Genomic DNA, 17,182 nt, shown 5'->3' with positions numbered 1-17,182 from the left:
TCAGACATGGAATATGTAAAAATATGTTGGCTGGATTAATCTGTAGGGACATTGGTAGAAATGAAGTATTACTGGGGGTTGGCCTTTTTCTCCTGCACAAACAACAAAAGTACATGATATGAATGCAGAATCTACTTTGCGAGGAAGCTAAGATCCTTTAACATGTTGGCGTGTTTGATGATGGAAATCTGTGATAGTATGATCATTTACTTTGCTGTTATCTGCTGAGGGCTTGCATTAGTGCCAGAGATGCCAGCAAACTGCTCTCTCCGTCATGGACCACCCACTGCACCCGCTCCATTCTATACTACAGAGGCAGCAGAGCTTATTCTCTCTCAGACTTATTCAACCTCGCTGCCATAAAGGACACTTCAGAATATCATTCCTACTGGCCTATGTGAAACTGTACAACAGCTTCCATCTTCGTGACAGGTGAACACACCTGCCAAAACCCCACACGCATTTCAATATCAGACCTTCTTATTGCTGTTTCTTAGAGTTATAGTGTACATAATATTTATTAGTGATATTTGCACCAAATCTTTGTACACCACCAGTCTTATTTTTATTTTATTTTATTATTTTTCTTTATCACTGTTGTATATGTAAAAGGTTATTTTGCACTACTATTGTGCATTACGAGGCCTTCAAACCTCTCTCTCTAACCTATCTCTCAATATATCAAAGTGCACGTGTATGCTTGCAGGCCAACCAACTAAAAGCTCGTAATACACCACCATTTCGTTTGAGGCTGGAGCAGTTGTAGCGTTTGTATGGAATATGTGATGCGCAAGTATTGATATACATACGGTAACCAAAGGAATGTGTCACACTGATGTCAACTTGTTATTTACTTTCCAAATCTGAATGACTGAGTAAGGCGAAAGGAGAATTAATCAACCGCTGTGTGACCAGGCAGGCGAAAAATAGCGGTGTGTGGGGGGATGGGAAGAGCCCCCGAGAGGCCAGATAGGCAACAACATGCTACACTGTAGTCTCAGCGCACTGTCCTTAAACTGAAACAAGATATCATAGTGCACTTAAGCTCGAGAGCCATGTTTTAATGGTATTAATTATCCCGCCTAATCTATATGGGGGGAGGAGGGGGGTCAAATTTAATACACGCTCTGCTCAATCCACACGTGCGCAAATATACAAAGTGTACAGTAGTTATGCGTTAATGGCACACATAGGTTCCAGACAGCACGTGTATCTGTATATTTTCCATAAGGTGTTAACAAATGGACACTTTGGCTGCTGATTTGGCTAATTAGGCCAATCAGATACAAATGAGATAAAACAGTCCCTGGATTATTAACCCCAGAATAGATCGTGTTTATAATAGTCAGGTTTATTAAAGACAGTTTAGCCTTCAACCCCCCGCCCCCGTCCTCTCTCTCTCTCTCTCCTATTCTCTGTGTAAGTCTCTCTCTCCCTGCCGTTTAGCGCTCGCTGCTGTCTCTTTCTGCTCCTGTTCTCAGTGAACGGTGAGGGTGAAACTCTACAGAGAGTAGCCTGCAGCCTCAGCCACAGAAACTCGGGTTTATTCCAACTTTACCGCCAGTTGTGCGTGTGTGTGCGTGCGCGTCTGGGTGAACACGCTTTGTTAGCACAGCAAATTTAGCCGGCAGTGAGTCACACACACACTCACACCCGCGGTCGGAACTTGAAATGTGACGGTAATCAAAATGGGAGGAAAGTCGTAGCTAGCTCGCTGAAGTTGGAGGTTCTCCTTGTGGAAGAAGAAGGAAGAGGTGGCGGCGGACACCACGAGTTCACTCACAATAAAAGGTAAGCTAAGTAAAGGTCGAGTGGCACTGTTTTGGGCAGCACTGCATTCAGGCTGCTTGTGTGTTTATGTGGGTTAAAAGCAAAGAAATGACTTTAAGAAATTGGTGATTACGGCGTTGATTAGGAGGATACTTGCCGGCACAAAGCTTAGTCACCCATTGACTCCACACGTGTGTTGAAATTCCCGTTTGCGCCTTTTAATTTAGCCTCATGATTTTTCAAACAGCCTACTTTTCTGCTACATTGTTGTTTTTCTTAAAGAAACATACTCATGCTTAACCTTATGTAGCCGACCTGTGGACTACTTTTACTAAACAGACTTAAGTTTTAGAGGTTCAAGGTTGTCCCATTGTGGTGACTGATTAGTTTGTCTACTTTGGTGGAAATGTGCTACTGAAGTCAAACAACATTAAGCTGCACTTTAGGTCATTTTGTTTGAGCTAAAGCATGAATGATACATATTTATATTGTCATGCAGACTTAGGAAGCGCATGTGTGGGGGAGGGGAGAGAAATTCAACTGTACTAGACAGTGCCACCAGTTTCAAGGGCCAGTTCATGCTCTTGTATAACTCCAGTTTTAAATTGTTACTGTTAAGCTTATGACCTTCTACCATGCAGCACAGCACAGGCAGACGCTTTTAGAGAAACTCTGCTGTGTAGGAAGGAATATAAATTGTGATAATGCATGTCTACATAACACTCAACAAGCACAGACTACATTAGGAGAGAAATGAGAGATTGAGAAACGTGGTTTGACCTGCCTTTTACGACTCTAAATAGTGCCTGGAATGATGGGATACAGCTTCAACAGTCTTGTCTGCTTTAAGAGAATCAAAGTGCATCTTAATCCAGGTTATTCCAAGTTTTGGCCTTCTCCCAGTTGAATATATCCAAGATAATTAAAAACAAGGATAAACATTGACTTCTTTTAATTAAGAGGATAGGCTCTATGCCATGTGGACCAGTCATGCTTTTGTACCGGTTCACCAAGAAGAGAAACAAAAATGTTAATGTTGCTATATAAAAAAGATTCAGATGCCAGGACTGGCTAAAACCCCTGCTATTTAAATTCTGTAACCTGATTCTACTTCAGTGGCCCACATAAGTAATGTCAATGTGATGCTCCCATTTCTTGTTGACCTAGTGGCAGTATTTGAATGTTATTTGATCTCAATACGAGTTACATATTTTCTGGGATTTTTTTGCTGAACAGCCATGCCACAGCATGTCAGTTCCCTTTAGGGCAGGACTCCAACACAGCCACCCTACAACAGGAATTTTCTTCTGTTTTAACCTCTCCATTGTTGGTTCATAATTTTTTTTTTTTTTTTTTTTTTTGGCGTTGGGTGATTATCTTGTGTCATAAACCAACCTCTCCTAAGCTTGAGGTCGTTGATCTCAATCATGCCATTCTCTTGTAAATTTTCTTATTACTGTGTCAATTTCATTGTTACTTCAAGCACTGTAAGGCGGGGTGGCCAATTAATTTTCCCAAGAGGCCACATGAGAAACTAGGAGTGTTATGGAAGGCTAAACTCAGTTTTGTTTATCACTTTTTGAACTGCTAGCAGTAAGAGTAAATGTCACAGTTGGGCCTTAATTGTGGCCTTTGAAGTAAAAATGTCCCAATCCATAATACTACCTCCACCATACTTCACAGTTGGTCTTAGTGTCATCCAGTGAATTTTTTTTTCTTCAAACCAAGGAGTTTCTGCTGGTTTTTTATTTATAGCAGCAGGAATGTCTACTTTTACTTAGAGACATTTTTTATGATTTTGAATTTGCTGAACACCCAGGTCTATAAAAATGCTTTCCTTCCTTTTCTTGCATTTTCCATTTCTATAATGGTTTTTCCAAGGTCCTGTGAAATTTGAGGCATAGTTCACACGAAGAAGTCTGTTTTTGTTTTTTTTTGTTTTTTTTCTTCCTTCTTTTTTTAACTAGACTTTTTTTGAGGCTACAGTTTAGTAGCTTCCCAATCCTCATTGATGACCTAATTTATAAGGAGGGGCACGTCTACAACGAACACTTATAATCTCATTTCCAGCCTGTACTGTGAATAGTTTATTTTATGTGCTTAATAGTTTACCTTGCAAATTTACCATACATATGGAGTGTGTGCACACTGGATAGTAATGCCAAATTATCATTAATTGTTTATGTAATGTCACTTACAAAGAGTAAGGGAAAAAAGAAAAGGTCTCATGTATGACTGGTGTGTAAAATGTTTGAGTGTCAAGCAGGATATTCTTTTAGATTGAGTTGTTTAAATGCACTTTCTTGCGCTGTGTTGTTTTCTAAAGATCTGGTGTGACGAGTGTCTTAAACAGTTTTTGCAACCAGCTGCTCCACTTCAGTCCAGTAGTTGGTGGGAATGTAGAAGACAACTGTGATGACTCAATATAAAGTAAGGGGTGGGCAACACTGCAACAACAGCGAACATGTAGGAGATTCAAGTCTTGCTGCAGTTTAATGTGATTTACTGCTTTAGAATTGGGGTCACTGAGTCAGTGCAGGAAGAGAGATGAGCAATAGAAGCAAAGTGAATTCAGAACACCCCAAATGCTGGACTTCAAGTAAATAAACTTGCAAGCTGTTGCTGAGATTGTCCGTGACTTTATTGAGGCTGAATTAAAATGCTACTCCAGCCAAATTTAATAACATCATTCACGCTATGTAAAATAATTTCTCCATAACCCAATCTAGACTGCTTACCGTGTGGTGAAAACCTGTCCTTTGTTGTATGAGTTGTGTTGAACTCTAATTACAGTAGTTACAAAAGTTACAGGTTCAGTGCCACCTGGTAAAAGAACACCAGGATTTAGTTTCAGTGTTTTGCCTGTATTAATCTCTAATGTTCAGCATTAGAATTAATACTCTATAAAGTATGAGTAATGATATAGACTTTAAATCCTTTTCTTAGTGGATTTATCTGTCTTTTTATTTGGCGTTCCAATAAATTGACACAATTACCATTTGTACTGAATCCTCAGGGGGCATAGCCAAATAACATTGTTAGGCTGCTTCGTGACAGGATCTGAGATGAAAGGTGTTCTTTTTACCTTCCATGCAATACCTGGTCTTGTGTTTTAAAAGAAGAAAAAAACCCATCTCATGGCCTACAGTCTATGAAACATAATAGTTCAATTATTATTTTATTTTTTTAACTTATTTATATCTAACTACTGTAAGAAAACATCAGATCCACAGTGCAATGAGACTGTATTAAAAACAGAAATGTATTCCCTCTTCATAAGTAGGGCAAGGAAGTCCTGTGTGTCAGCCTTGTGGTGCTGCAAATCTCTTCACTGGGCTGTCCAAATATTTCTGTAGCAGTATTTATTTATGATAGACCATGGGGGAAGGTGGGCCATTCTCTCCCTTCAAAAGAGACATGCAGTGTTCAGTGGCGACCAGCCAACTGGTGCACTGGTGGTTACTCTAAAATAACTGCCATACAAGTACTGACTAGTTGAAGGCTGTAGTTATTTATTTGGACATCATTTGGTGTTAGGGTGGTGCTGTTTATCATTGTGTGAGCTACAGCCTATGGTGTCTTCCCTCTGTCCCTACTTAGAATAAAAGTAGAGCAAGTATATATCCCTTTAGGCATCTGTTAAAAATTTAAGTATTAATGTTTAGCGCTTTTCAATTGTAGGCAGATGATCACATCTCTTAAGTGTGACTTGCTTGATTTTTTTTTTCTTGGTTTTTTTTTTTGTTACTTTTTAGAAGGATGAATGAAGAAATAGTTGGTGGATGACTTTTCAGGAAGTTGTGCAAGCACATACTTGCCAGAGTGGGAAAGTTCTTTACTGATGGTCATATTGTGTTTTTTGCCTACGTCTTAATCTTCATCCTGAGTCAGCCACGTAAGCTTATCTTATCTTTTGTGGAGCAAGCAGTGTAGTTATGCATGCAAAGTATGTCATCATCATCTTAGCCCCACTCCGTGCTATATCATTTAACAAAGACTTGTGCACCTTTTGGAAACTGGGCTTAAATATTGATTGAATATTGCGATTTGATATGTGAGAGAATCCCCTGCTTATGATGGATTCACAGTTGTTTCTGAATTATATTTTATTTATTTAAAAAAATCAGCATCTGTATGTTTTTGGTTTGTTTGTTTTTTAAAATCTCTTTATAATTCCAGTCACTTGAAAGGCTGTAATTCAAACTTTGCAGTTGCTTGGGCTTCTGGGTTTGCAGTATGCTGGTGGAAACCCTGCAGTATATGTGTGCATGCTTGGGTTTTGTCAGTAACACTGAAAGTCCACAGTTCTCAAAAGGACTGGATGATGTTAGGGCTGTTAGAATTGGCCAAAAAAGACATTTCGTTATTCCTTTATCAAAATCCACTCAGGTTCAAACCATTATTGCATATTAGACGTATCTGCAGCATGTCTGCAAGCAGGCATACCACTACAATGAGACATCATGTCTTACATAGTTATTTTATTTAACGTTGTTTATTTTTAGATTGATTTGAGTGCAAATCACACTTGAGCTCAGCTGTGAACTCCATGCCATCAAAACCACATGGTTGTTACAGAATTATTCACTCTTGTCAGACCCTGGACTTACATTTCATTTTCAGTCACTGATAGTGACAAGCTGTAACTTCTGTCCATGCTTTTAGGTTGTCTGCTGGTGTAGTGCAAAATGTAAGGATCCTGATGACTGAATTTAGCCTCTAGTAGTTAGAGCTATAAAGAAGTTTGAAAAACTAAATTAAAATAATCAGGGAAATGTTGTGACTTAACACATTAAGATTTACCTTATTGTGGTAGGCTTAATTGTTTGCTCCCTGTATTTCCTTGCACCAGCAGCTGTGTGTCTGAAATCTGAAGCAGCAAGCAGCTCTGCTGTTTCCACTCTGCCACTGTGCAACATTGTGGGTAAATATTTCCACATTAACAGTCCTGTTCCCAGCTGCTGGGTCTAAAAACTTTACTGGTAGAAACTCTGCATTGCATTATGTGTGGCTTGCAAGATAAGACAAATGGCATAACAGTGTTGCTTGTCGTTTTTGTTTTTCCAAAGAATATTATTTATTTGTATGTATTTTATAGTTAGATTATATTGATTATATAATCCAATTTAGAGTACTTGTTGACAGCCTCATGTTATGTAGGTTAGTTCATTCAACTAGCCAACATCCACCTCATAATAAGTGATTTCCATTTTATTTGTGGAGGTGGTGTGTAGGTGCTTGGGCCAGGTGGGCTGTCAGCCATGTACCACAATGTTGGAAACTTGCATTAAGGTGAAAGGTATCTCTCTTGCTCTCTCTGTGGGCTGGCAATAGTAGTGCTGCAACAGCAGCACTGTCTTTGTGGACAACAGCTGTTCAGTGAGGTAGCTATATGCAGAGATTGAGGCAGGCAGTATGGCTCGAGCATCACACCAGTGCCATTTTAATGCCATTACAATTAGAGCAGGGCGATATGACCAAAAATATTTATCACGATATAGATCTGAAAATTTGCGATAACGATATAACTGACGATAATTGACACTAGACAAAATACTTTACAACTCCACAATTTTATTAGTGCAAAAAAACCCCATCAATGTATTTTCACTTAAACAAGCAGCTGTTTTTTGCATTAAAGTTATATAAAAATGTAACAGTACAAATGCAAATTCCTTGCTGACAGTTTAACCTAAAGGCATTTCCAGTGGAAATTGGCCGACATATCCTCAGCATAACGAAGTATAATATCCACAAAACTTAAAAAGAGCTTATACACATGCAATACGGTAATATTATGTTGAAGCACTGTACGTATCCCTCCGGAGGCTCCTGCCTACGATAGCTGTAATGCTCCAACAATCCATCAAGTGGTGCGGGTTTGTAGCTTAGCAAAGTCGTACTAAAACATTTGACAGATTTTCGAGCACCGTGTACCACATAAAATCGTTTCGAGGTCAGTAAACACAACCAGAATTCAAACATAAGGCACACGGGATTATAAGGGGCACTGTCGATTTTCAGAAAAATCAAATGATTGATTTTTAAGTGTGCCGTATTTTCCAAAAAAAAAAACGGTAATAATGACGGTCCGCTAGCATGCTCCACCAAAAATAGTGCTTTGTTATGTATCTGACAGACGAAAGCTAAACCAGTTCCACACCACTGAAGTTGCAGCATTTTTACAAACCAATTCTGGTTCATCCGTTTCATTCAACGATCCGCTTTCGCCCTTGTCATTCTCCGTCGCCGCCGTGCCTTTTTCGCCATGTGCGTATGAAAACAAAGGCACTGCGCATGCGCATTTTACCCATATTCTATCGCGATATTTCATTTTCTTGTCATTGCCCAACATTATACCGGTATTACCGTGAACGGTATGATATGTCCTAATTACAATATCATAGAGAGAAACCCAGTGATTTTCTTTGAGCAAGCATGTGGTGACAGCGGGGATGGAGGGGGGAAAAAAGCTTTCACTTGAAGCTTGACACTAGAAGCGAAGATAGAAAAGAAGACTACAGGGAAACGACAAACACTGAGCTCAGAGGGCTTGTATCTGAAGACCAGGAGCGTGCAGCTCTGAGTCCAGAGATCCCTGCAGAAAGACACAATGAGAGAGGACATGTAGAGGAACAAAGAAGCACAAACTACAGATGGTAGAAGGCAGAAAGTTAATGCATGCAACTCTGACATTTAAATGCACGCCAACTGAAAGCCTTAATAAAGGCATTCAAAAAAACAGAATAGAGTTGAGGTGAGGCTAAGTGCATCATGCAGCAGCTGGATGTATATGCAGCAGTATTTAAGATCAGTTTTTATTACACAGCAATAGCAGTGTTTAGTTTTTTGTTTTCTTCGTTTATGCTTAAAATTGCAACAGGATATCGCAATAAGACAATTTCATAGTTTTGGCCAAGAAGCAAAAATGAATGTACTTCTGTAAAATGTGGTAGTAGTATTCTGTGACTGTCTATAATTGTGTGTATTTCCATGACCCATATACTCATGCGGTTGCAAGAGGAAACCCTAAAATGTCCCAAACTTTTATTGCTCGTGTGCAGTCAGTTGTTCAGCATGGAAGATGCTGTGTGGAGGACACAGACAAAGGGAAATCTTTGGTGTGTTGCTGTTAGTGTTACACGGTGTAAATGCTGGCTAAAGAAGCAGCCGTGAGATGGCTTAGAATGAAGATCAGTTTTTCAGCACGCTTGTCTGACTTGTTTGCTTGACCCTGATGTCAGATGGAAGGAAAGCTCAAGGAGAGTGGGGGTATTTAGGGTGGCATGAGCAGCTGTTGACAGAGAAGCAAGAGCCTTTGGTCACCATAGCAACACTTGTATTGCCTACACTGGTGTGTCTCGCTGTTTACAGCTCATTTGTGCTATCCTCATTTTGATGAAGAAAAAGAAATGCCTTGCAGAGGCCTCTGAAATGACTACTAACTTGTTAAGGATTCTTTATTACTATTGAATAAATACACAAAAGCTATAATGGTTACTTTTTTTTTTTCGGGTAGTGAAATAGTGTTTATGCAAAAGCTTGTTAAGACATACTGTACACTCCCATAGAGATGTAATACTTTCAGTTCCTGTCAGTGGTGTAGACAATGGCCGCATTTGCGTAATGTCAACACAGCCAAAACACTTCCAAATGCTCTATTCATTATTCATTTAGGCGTTTATTATCAGACGTGCAGATAATTCACTCTCCGCTTCGCTTGGTATGCACTGGCCTAGATGTAAAACCACATAAATTTGTGAAGTTCTAACTGAGCAATGGGAAAGGTGGATTTTTATGTTGTTTGTGTGCTGCCTTCAGCATGAAGGGAAAAAAAAAAAAAAGCTTTGTGTCCCAGAATCTTCTCCACACAATGTACTTATTCGCCACCCACCCCCACAAAGCCATATACACAGGCATGCCCCACAGTGACTAGTTCTCGATACGCTTGTGTGATTGTATGTATGAAAGAAGCTTATCTGGAGACGCCAAATTAATAGCTTACCAGTAACCTGGTTATTTTGTCTTCAGTGTAGCTTGTCAGTAATCAGATTTATTTCCAGTTCCATGCTGTATGCTTTTAAACTAATCCGATATTGTAACATTTTAATATATGCAATAATTTGTTGTACTTGCATGACAAAATGATGCATCTGTCATCAGCCAAAATGACCAAAATCATTTAGGCAAGAATGTGCCTAGGTGTGGGCAGGTTGTTTCATGTAGTGGATAAAAAGCTGTTAAGAATGATTAGAGTAATATAGCACTTTTTATTTTTAAGGAATAAATATGCTACATTTTGACTTAACAGTAGTTAATAATTTTGTAACGTGTGAGAGAGATGGATGGATGATCTCATTTAGATGTTTTTACTAGAAATAATCAGTCATTTTAGCCCTCTTCTGTTATAAAATTAAAGCAGTTTTAGAGTGTACTCTTTGATGATGAAAATACAGATTCATCTTCTTTTGAGTCATATGCTCTGTTTATTAAAATAATTGATGTTTTGCTCTCTTATGGTTACAAATGTAGGGTCTGCGCTAATAGAGAAGACACCTGGGAATTTCCTTCTTTGAACACTATAATACTAGTTTGGTTTCAACTGAGAAAACTAAATGTCACCCGTATGCAAGTGAGAGATGACATTTTTATTTGATGTTGACGAGTTTTGCATGAGGGTGGATCTTGGGTCCTGAATGGAAACAATTATGGTGGCTCCATCAGTGATCCTTAGTCTGTTGCCATTTTCCAATCATTTCCCAGGGAGAAACCCTCTTTTCCAGTGTCTCTCTTGCGAGTGCAAATTCACTCATATTGCTGTGTCTAATAAGGAGTTCAAATTTGACTTGTAATTTGCGAGGATCATAGGATTGGGTGTGTTTGATGAAGCTTTAGTGGGACTGAATGCGCTCATTAATGTGTTATGTGGGATTCATGGTATCATGTTTGTGTCCATTTGCAAAGGTATTTGGTTACACAGAGTGAAGGTGTATGGGTATACAACCTATGCAGACATGCTTGCATGTAGACTTCAAAAAGGAAAAAAAAAAAGAAAAAGGCAGACAGAAGCTGCAGTGGTCACACAACTATGCCAGCTGCTTCAGCCTCATGACTCATCATGCTGAAAGATCTAGTAGCCCAGTCCTTGTAGTTCCAAGCATGGCCAACCATGGCTTGGAGAGCCTAAAGATTTTTTTTTTTCTTTTCCGCAACTCATTACTGTAACAGGTAATTTCACGTGTAAGATGCACTCATCCAAAGGTGTTGTAATGTGTGGGTGTAGTCACTGGTTGGAATGAAAAACCTGCAGACTTCCATTGCACTTGGCTGGCCACCCCTGGTAAACATTAAGTGTTTCCACCCATAGCAAGCATGGGAGAAGTGTTTCCCCTAGAGACCGAAGGCTACCATCCCCCATCATTTGCCGACCTACATTGACTGTCATTTAGTGAGTCACTGAGAAAGGCAAAGGACAATGCACAAATGGTTGTTGTTGTTGTGATTACCTGTGTGGGGATCATTATCACAATGCACCCCTCCACTGTCCCCTTTGCCCCACCCCCACCCCAGACTGCAGCCCAAACCAGAAGCTTCAAAGGCGGGTTTTACTCAGCAGAGCAGTTCAAGAGAAAATGGCTGCTGTTTCCAGGTCTTGTTTGCACATCTGTCAGGAGTTGACTGTTCAGGAGAAAATGGGGTCCGTGGTATGCAGGGTTTTTTTTTAACATCGTTCTATTCCAGCCTGCATGTGTAGGAGATGCCTGTGTGTTTTTCTTTGCTGTATTATTATTATTATTATTTTTATTTATTTATTTTTTTACAGCCAAATGTTGATGTTCAGAAAGCATTTGATTGGATTTTTAGTGAGGTTTTCACAGGAAAAGATCTAAGATTTCTGCACAAGGTATTATTCAATTTGCTGTGAATTTTTGTTTCTATCTATGCACATTTAAATCAACACATGCTGTTTTAAATGCTCAAATAGTTGCATTTAAACGGTTTCATATGTAATCCTTTCATTTTCCTTAAGGGGAATATCAATATTTTGTTGTTGATCTGTTTTTGCACAGTTTAGAGCAGCTTGATATTTAAAACTCTTGGTTTATGTATTGAAGCAGGTTTCTGAGCTTTATAACCACCCCTTTTCCAAAAAAAAGTCTCTAATTTGAAATTTGACTTCATACAAATTAAGATTTGACCAGCTTTCATACTACTCTCCAGTCTTTCATCTGATATCCCTCTGTGGTCACAGTTCAAAATGTGAAGCTCAAAACAAGGAAGTTGGAAAAACGCTGTAACAGCATAGCATGACAATTTGAGTTCCCCCTCCCCCAACACTGCCACCTTCTGTGAATTGCATCATATGTTAGTCATGTCTGTTTCTTAGGAATGTACTAATTTATCGACAGAGCGTCTGTAGAGGGAAGTGTTAGGTGCTGACTATCCTTGGTCTTTCTGCAAAAAGAATAAAAAGGAAAAGAAAAGAGACATCTGTCCTTATATCTGACATCCAGTTTCATATTTCTTGTGAGTCTTTGAGTATCAGCTAGTACCTGCTATTTCTACATTCACATTATCTGCTATGATAAGATCAAATCCAAAGCTGTAGTACCTGGATAAATAAATCAACTATGCAGTAACTGGGCAGAAAAACATACTGGCAAAAGTCTAAGTTGTCTATTTCAACACTGAAAATATCTCGAAGCATTCAGCCACAGCATTGCTGGGCATTGTTGTCACGTTTTTTAGCCAGCAGCAGAGGCACAGTCCTGGCACAATATTGCTTTAGTATTGTGCTGTTGCTGCACAGAGCTAACCAGACCCGTGTCTACATGTTGCCACTGTGTCACTTGGGGACACTGTCAGATATGTGGAACTAGGGCAGGGCGATATGGCAAAAAATATTTATCACGATATAGATTTGAAAATTTGCGATAACGATATAACTGACGATATAATTGACGCAAAACAAAATACAACTCTACAACTTTTTTTAGTGGAAAAAAACCCCATCAATTTGTTTTTGTTTAAACAAGCAGCTGTTTATTTTAACGTGCATTACAGCCACACAAAATTCAACAGTGGTTATCCTGTTATATACATGGTTATCCATAATCATGTATATCCACAAAACTTAAGAGGTGCTTTGTAACAAAAGTGCAGTGTGCAAAATCAATAAGTCAAATAATAATATTGCACAAACTCTTGAGTAAAAACAAAACAAACAAAAAACAGATAAATTATGCTACTGCTCCTGGAAGTTTTTCTACATTTCAAGTTTTAAGATTCTTTGTCAGAAACACTAACATGTTCACAGATGCGGGCTTAAGGGAGGACCTTTGACAAGTTACAACATTTCCACCTGTGCTGAACAACCTTTCAGATGCAGAGCTAGTTGCTGGAATGCAGAGGTATTTCCTAGCTAATCTGCTGATGTGGGGAAAGTTTACTGTGTGAACTTTCCACCACGAAAGAGGATCACACTCACTGTCTGCTGGTGGACTATTCACATAACATCTCAGTTCAGATGATAACCTCTCTGCAGTTACCTCCATCTTGCCACTAACTGGTCCCTTCAAAAAACTCCCGAGACTCTTCTTTTGCTTTTTAACAGCTCCCTGATTTGTTTGGTCACCAGTAGATGTATGAAGTGTTTCTGAAAAACCTGTGATACCCTGGTGTGGGACAAGATGCTCTAGTTCACTCATGACTTGAACTTTGATGGCTTTGCTTTCTCTCTCACTGAAATATTCTGTATGAAACCGTGGATCAAGGAAAGAAGCCATGTTAACAAGCCTCTCTGTGACACTGTCTGTGTAGCTTTTGTTCATGTAGTCAAGTATTGCTGTTTTGATGTCTTTGGTCAGCTCAGTGTCACCTTCTTTTACTTTTAACATGTCATTGTTAAACATCTGAAGAACAGGCTTAACACATGAAATGGTTACATACTCTTCAGCAGAGAAAGCATCTGTAAACTCTAGGAGTGGATTCAGTGCAGTGCTGACCGAGTCAAGCACTTCAATGTCTTGCCATGTCAACATGAGGTGCCTTGTGGTTTTATCAGCAGCTAAAACCTGTGTTATAGCTTTTTCTTGTTCCAGCAGCCGTTGGATCATTCTCTGCTTTGAACCCCAACGAGTGCAACATTCAGTTATGAGTTTGTGTTCTGGTAGGCCCAGTTCCTTTTGGGCAGCCTGCAGAGCTCGCTGGCGCTTCCAGCTATGGCCAAAAGCAGCAACAATCTTCTTTCCCACTCCAACTGCTCGTTCGATCCTTGGGTCCTTCACACTTCTTTCTAAAAGACATACATTTAAAAGGAAACACAGTTTCAACAGCACTATTAATGCGGTGTGGAATGTGACATTTAAGTTGTATAACACACAATTATTTACACACATCTCTCTCTCTCTCTCTCTCTCTCTCTCTCTCTCTCTCTCTCTCTCTCTCTCTCTCTCTCTCTCTCTCTCTCTCTCTCTCTCTCTCTCTCTAATTAATATATATATATATATCTCTCTCTTGCAGTACAACTACCCACATTCAGAGATTAATAACACAAACAGTATTATTACCATCATTTAAACTAATACAATAAGTTCTTAATCTGACGTTATAATTAACTTACCTATAGCAAACAAAAAAACGTACCTATTGCAATGTGCAGGCGATGTCCGAAGCATGAAAGTCTGGTCCAGTTGTTGAGTGCGACGGCTTTCACAATGTTGGCCCCGTTGTCAGTCGTCACACACACTTGTTTTTCCTCCTGAAGATTCCACGAGCTGAGGAACTCTTTTAAGACTCTGGCTATATTTTCCCCAGTATGGTCCTCGGGGAAAAAACATGTTTCGAGGCACTTGTTTTGTAGCTTCCAGTCTTTGTCCACATAATGTATTGTGAGGCTCATGTAGGGGTCTGATGTTCGGCTTGACCACATGTCCGTGGTGGACGCAAAAAACTCCACCGAAGATAACGCATTTGACACCTCAGTACGGATCTCTTCATATAAAGCAGGCAAGGCGACTTTAGAGAAGTATTTCTTTGTGGGTAGCTTGTAGCGTGGATCGAACGTTTTAAGCATCTTTTTGAAACCTTCTCTTTCCACACTCTGAATAGGCATCATATCCCTGGCTAAACAATGTGTCACTGCATTAGTTAGCTCCCCCCAGCGTTTGTTACTTTTGTCATAAGGCATGGAGCTATTTAAAGCTACGTTGATTGTTTGTTGAGTCATCTTCTTTGGTCTTACCACCTCGCTAGTTGAAGCGGACAACTCTTCACGTGCTTTAATGGCTTTTTTGTACTCAGAGGAGTGCTTCTGCTTCAAATGATAAAATAGGTTTGTAGTGTTTCCTCCCTTCGCCGCGATGGCCCGCTTGCATGTTCTACAAAAAATTTTGCTTTGGTGGGTATCCGATGGACGAAAACCAAACCACTTCCACACCACCGAAGTTGCACCGTTTTTACTGACCAATTCTGGCTCACCCGCTTCATTCAAAGACGCGCCTTCGTCCGTGTCATCCTCCATTGCCGCCATACTTTTTCTGCCATGTGCGTATGAAAACAAAGGCACTGCGCATGCGCATTTTGCCCACATTCTATCGCGATATTTCATTTTCCTATCGTTGCCAAACTTTATACCGGTATTATCGTGAACGGTATAATATGGCCCAGCCCTATGTGGAACAGCCAGTAATGTGTGCTACTTTGTTCAGTTTTGGCTCTTGTTGGTTCTCTGGCTTTCGCTCTGTTGCAGAGAAGACACAATTTATAATTTAAACGTATAGACTGTTCTCTGCAGCCATTGTTTATGTTTTTAATGTGTGCTTCTTATTTATGTATTCATTTGTAATTTTGTGATTCTTCTTCTTTGTGGTGCACACTCACCACTCACACTTTCCTATTTTAATCAGCTTTTCAACCAGTTGGCTTTAAACCTGCTGTAATCTTGTAATGTCATCAGTCAGGCAACATACTGTTGGCTTTCTGAAGGACTGCACTCCAGCATCTGCATTGGTTTCAATCCAGTAATTATGTTATCTGTGTAGCCGTAGAGCTACACTCGACATCCACGCACGACCATAAATTGAGCAGAAATCAGAGCTGAATTGAGGTCTGGGTCATAGTGTGCTGGTATACAGGGATATGCACATGAATTCAGATTAGCACATCGCTTCGCATTAACATATCATGAATTCAGAAACAATAACATGCTATGTGAACACTAAGGAGGCATTAAGCAGGCTTTGTTTGGTTTAGTGTGATGGTCAAAGGTGGATTATGAGGGTGTCGTCTTAGAGGCAGTATAGTGAGAGTGGCTGCAGTGAGCCTGATGTCCTCAGCAGGGATGCTCATAATTGACCCATTAGGTGATTTTTATCAACTCTAGCAATTTCCATTTTTATTTTTATTTTTTGCTTTGCAGTCACATGTTTTCCATTTGACAGAGTTGATACGATTGTAGAGCTATATTTTTCTTCCGCCTGTAAATGGTGTCAATATCACCATGCAGGCATGTTCGTTGTGATGAGGTTTTATTTTTTTTGTCCGTTTTAATACAGTCTCTAAGACGAAGTGAAGACAGGAAACTCTTAAGATGATAATGGTAGCTTAATATAGAAAACAGATGGGTATTTCTGTAACTGTTGCTCACACGCTGATTTGTATTTCAGATGCGTCATCTGATTTCTCGTATGTGTATTTGCCACATGAAGACTGGTTTTGCTGGAGTGCAATTTGCTGCTTTGTTTCCGTTGATTGACAGGACATTAATCAAATCTGCCAGCTGAGAGACTGAAAGCATTTCACAAAGTAGGGTTACGTGTTTCATTGTTGAGTATTTTTCTCTTACCTGTGCAATAAGTGACATGAATCAGATTTCTATTTCAAACTGAGCCGTGTGGTTTACGATCAACAATGTGTTTGATTTTATTTGCATGTTGCTAAGCACATTAGACAGCCCTCTAATAAGTCCTACAAATCCTACGATCCTGTAAGCGTACAATCAGTTTGGATGTCTCATGTTTTTCTTCTGTGCTTATCTGAGTTCATCTGAACTGATAAACCTTTGCAGGACAGAGGTTGGCATCTTCTCTGGTTAGGCCCAGTGTTTAGTCAAAGGAGTCTTGAATGCACAGCGTGTTGTGTAATGGACGGTTGCATCATGTGCCCATCTGATAGAGGCTTTATTGGTGCTGCTGATGAGACCAGCATCTCTCTCTCTAGACTCCCATTTGATGATGTTTCCAGTTGTTTGGTATGTAGCTATAGAGGCCCTGGGAGCAGTGGCTGAACGCTTTGATGTGGCTAGTCTGTCTTAGTCCCATATGTAAGCTAATTAGCTAAAGGGGAAACATGAGGGCTGTGGGCCAGAACTGGGTACATCGATGAAGGTAGACAAGCTTAGCATTGTTTATTC

The 17,182-nt window shown here is 39.7% G+C and overlaps 2 protein-coding genes across 4 annotated transcripts in view; one reads left to right on the top strand and one right to left on the bottom strand.

The window, feature by feature from the left end:
• The first annotated feature begins 1,371 nt into the window (after positions 1–1,371).
• The window catches only part of tbl1x (transducin beta like 1 X-linked), a 23,817-nt gene continuing 8,006 nt past the window's right edge, over positions 1,372–17,182 (top strand). For all 3 annotated transcript variants that reach the window (XM_082509065.1, XM_082509067.1, XM_082509066.1), the window contains exon 1: positions 1,372–1,791. The gene's annotated coding sequence lies outside the window, so the exon portion shown is untranslated. The remainder of the gene's footprint in view (positions 1,792–17,182) is intronic.
• Positions 12,614–15,396, bottom strand: LOC309691474 (E3 SUMO-protein ligase ZBED1-like). The gene is made up of 2 exons (XM_082509120.1): positions 14,416–15,396; positions 12,614–14,065 (listed from the first exon to the last, which is right to left on the bottom strand). Exons 1-2 carry the CDS (start codon positions 15,377–15,379, stop codon positions 13,044–13,046), a joined length of 1,986 nt encoding a protein of 661 aa, XP_082365246.1. The 5' UTR covers positions 15,380–15,396; the 3' UTR covers positions 12,614–13,043.

This window comes from Aulonocara stuartgranti (assembly GCF_965226115.1).
Source record: "Aulonocara stuartgranti genome assembly, chromosome: 16".
Taxonomy (NCBI): domain Eukaryota; kingdom Metazoa; phylum Chordata; class Actinopteri; order Cichliformes; family Cichlidae; genus Aulonocara; species Aulonocara stuartgranti.
Note: the sequence above shows the minus strand (reverse complement) of the source record. Positions and strands in the feature narration are given on the sequence as shown.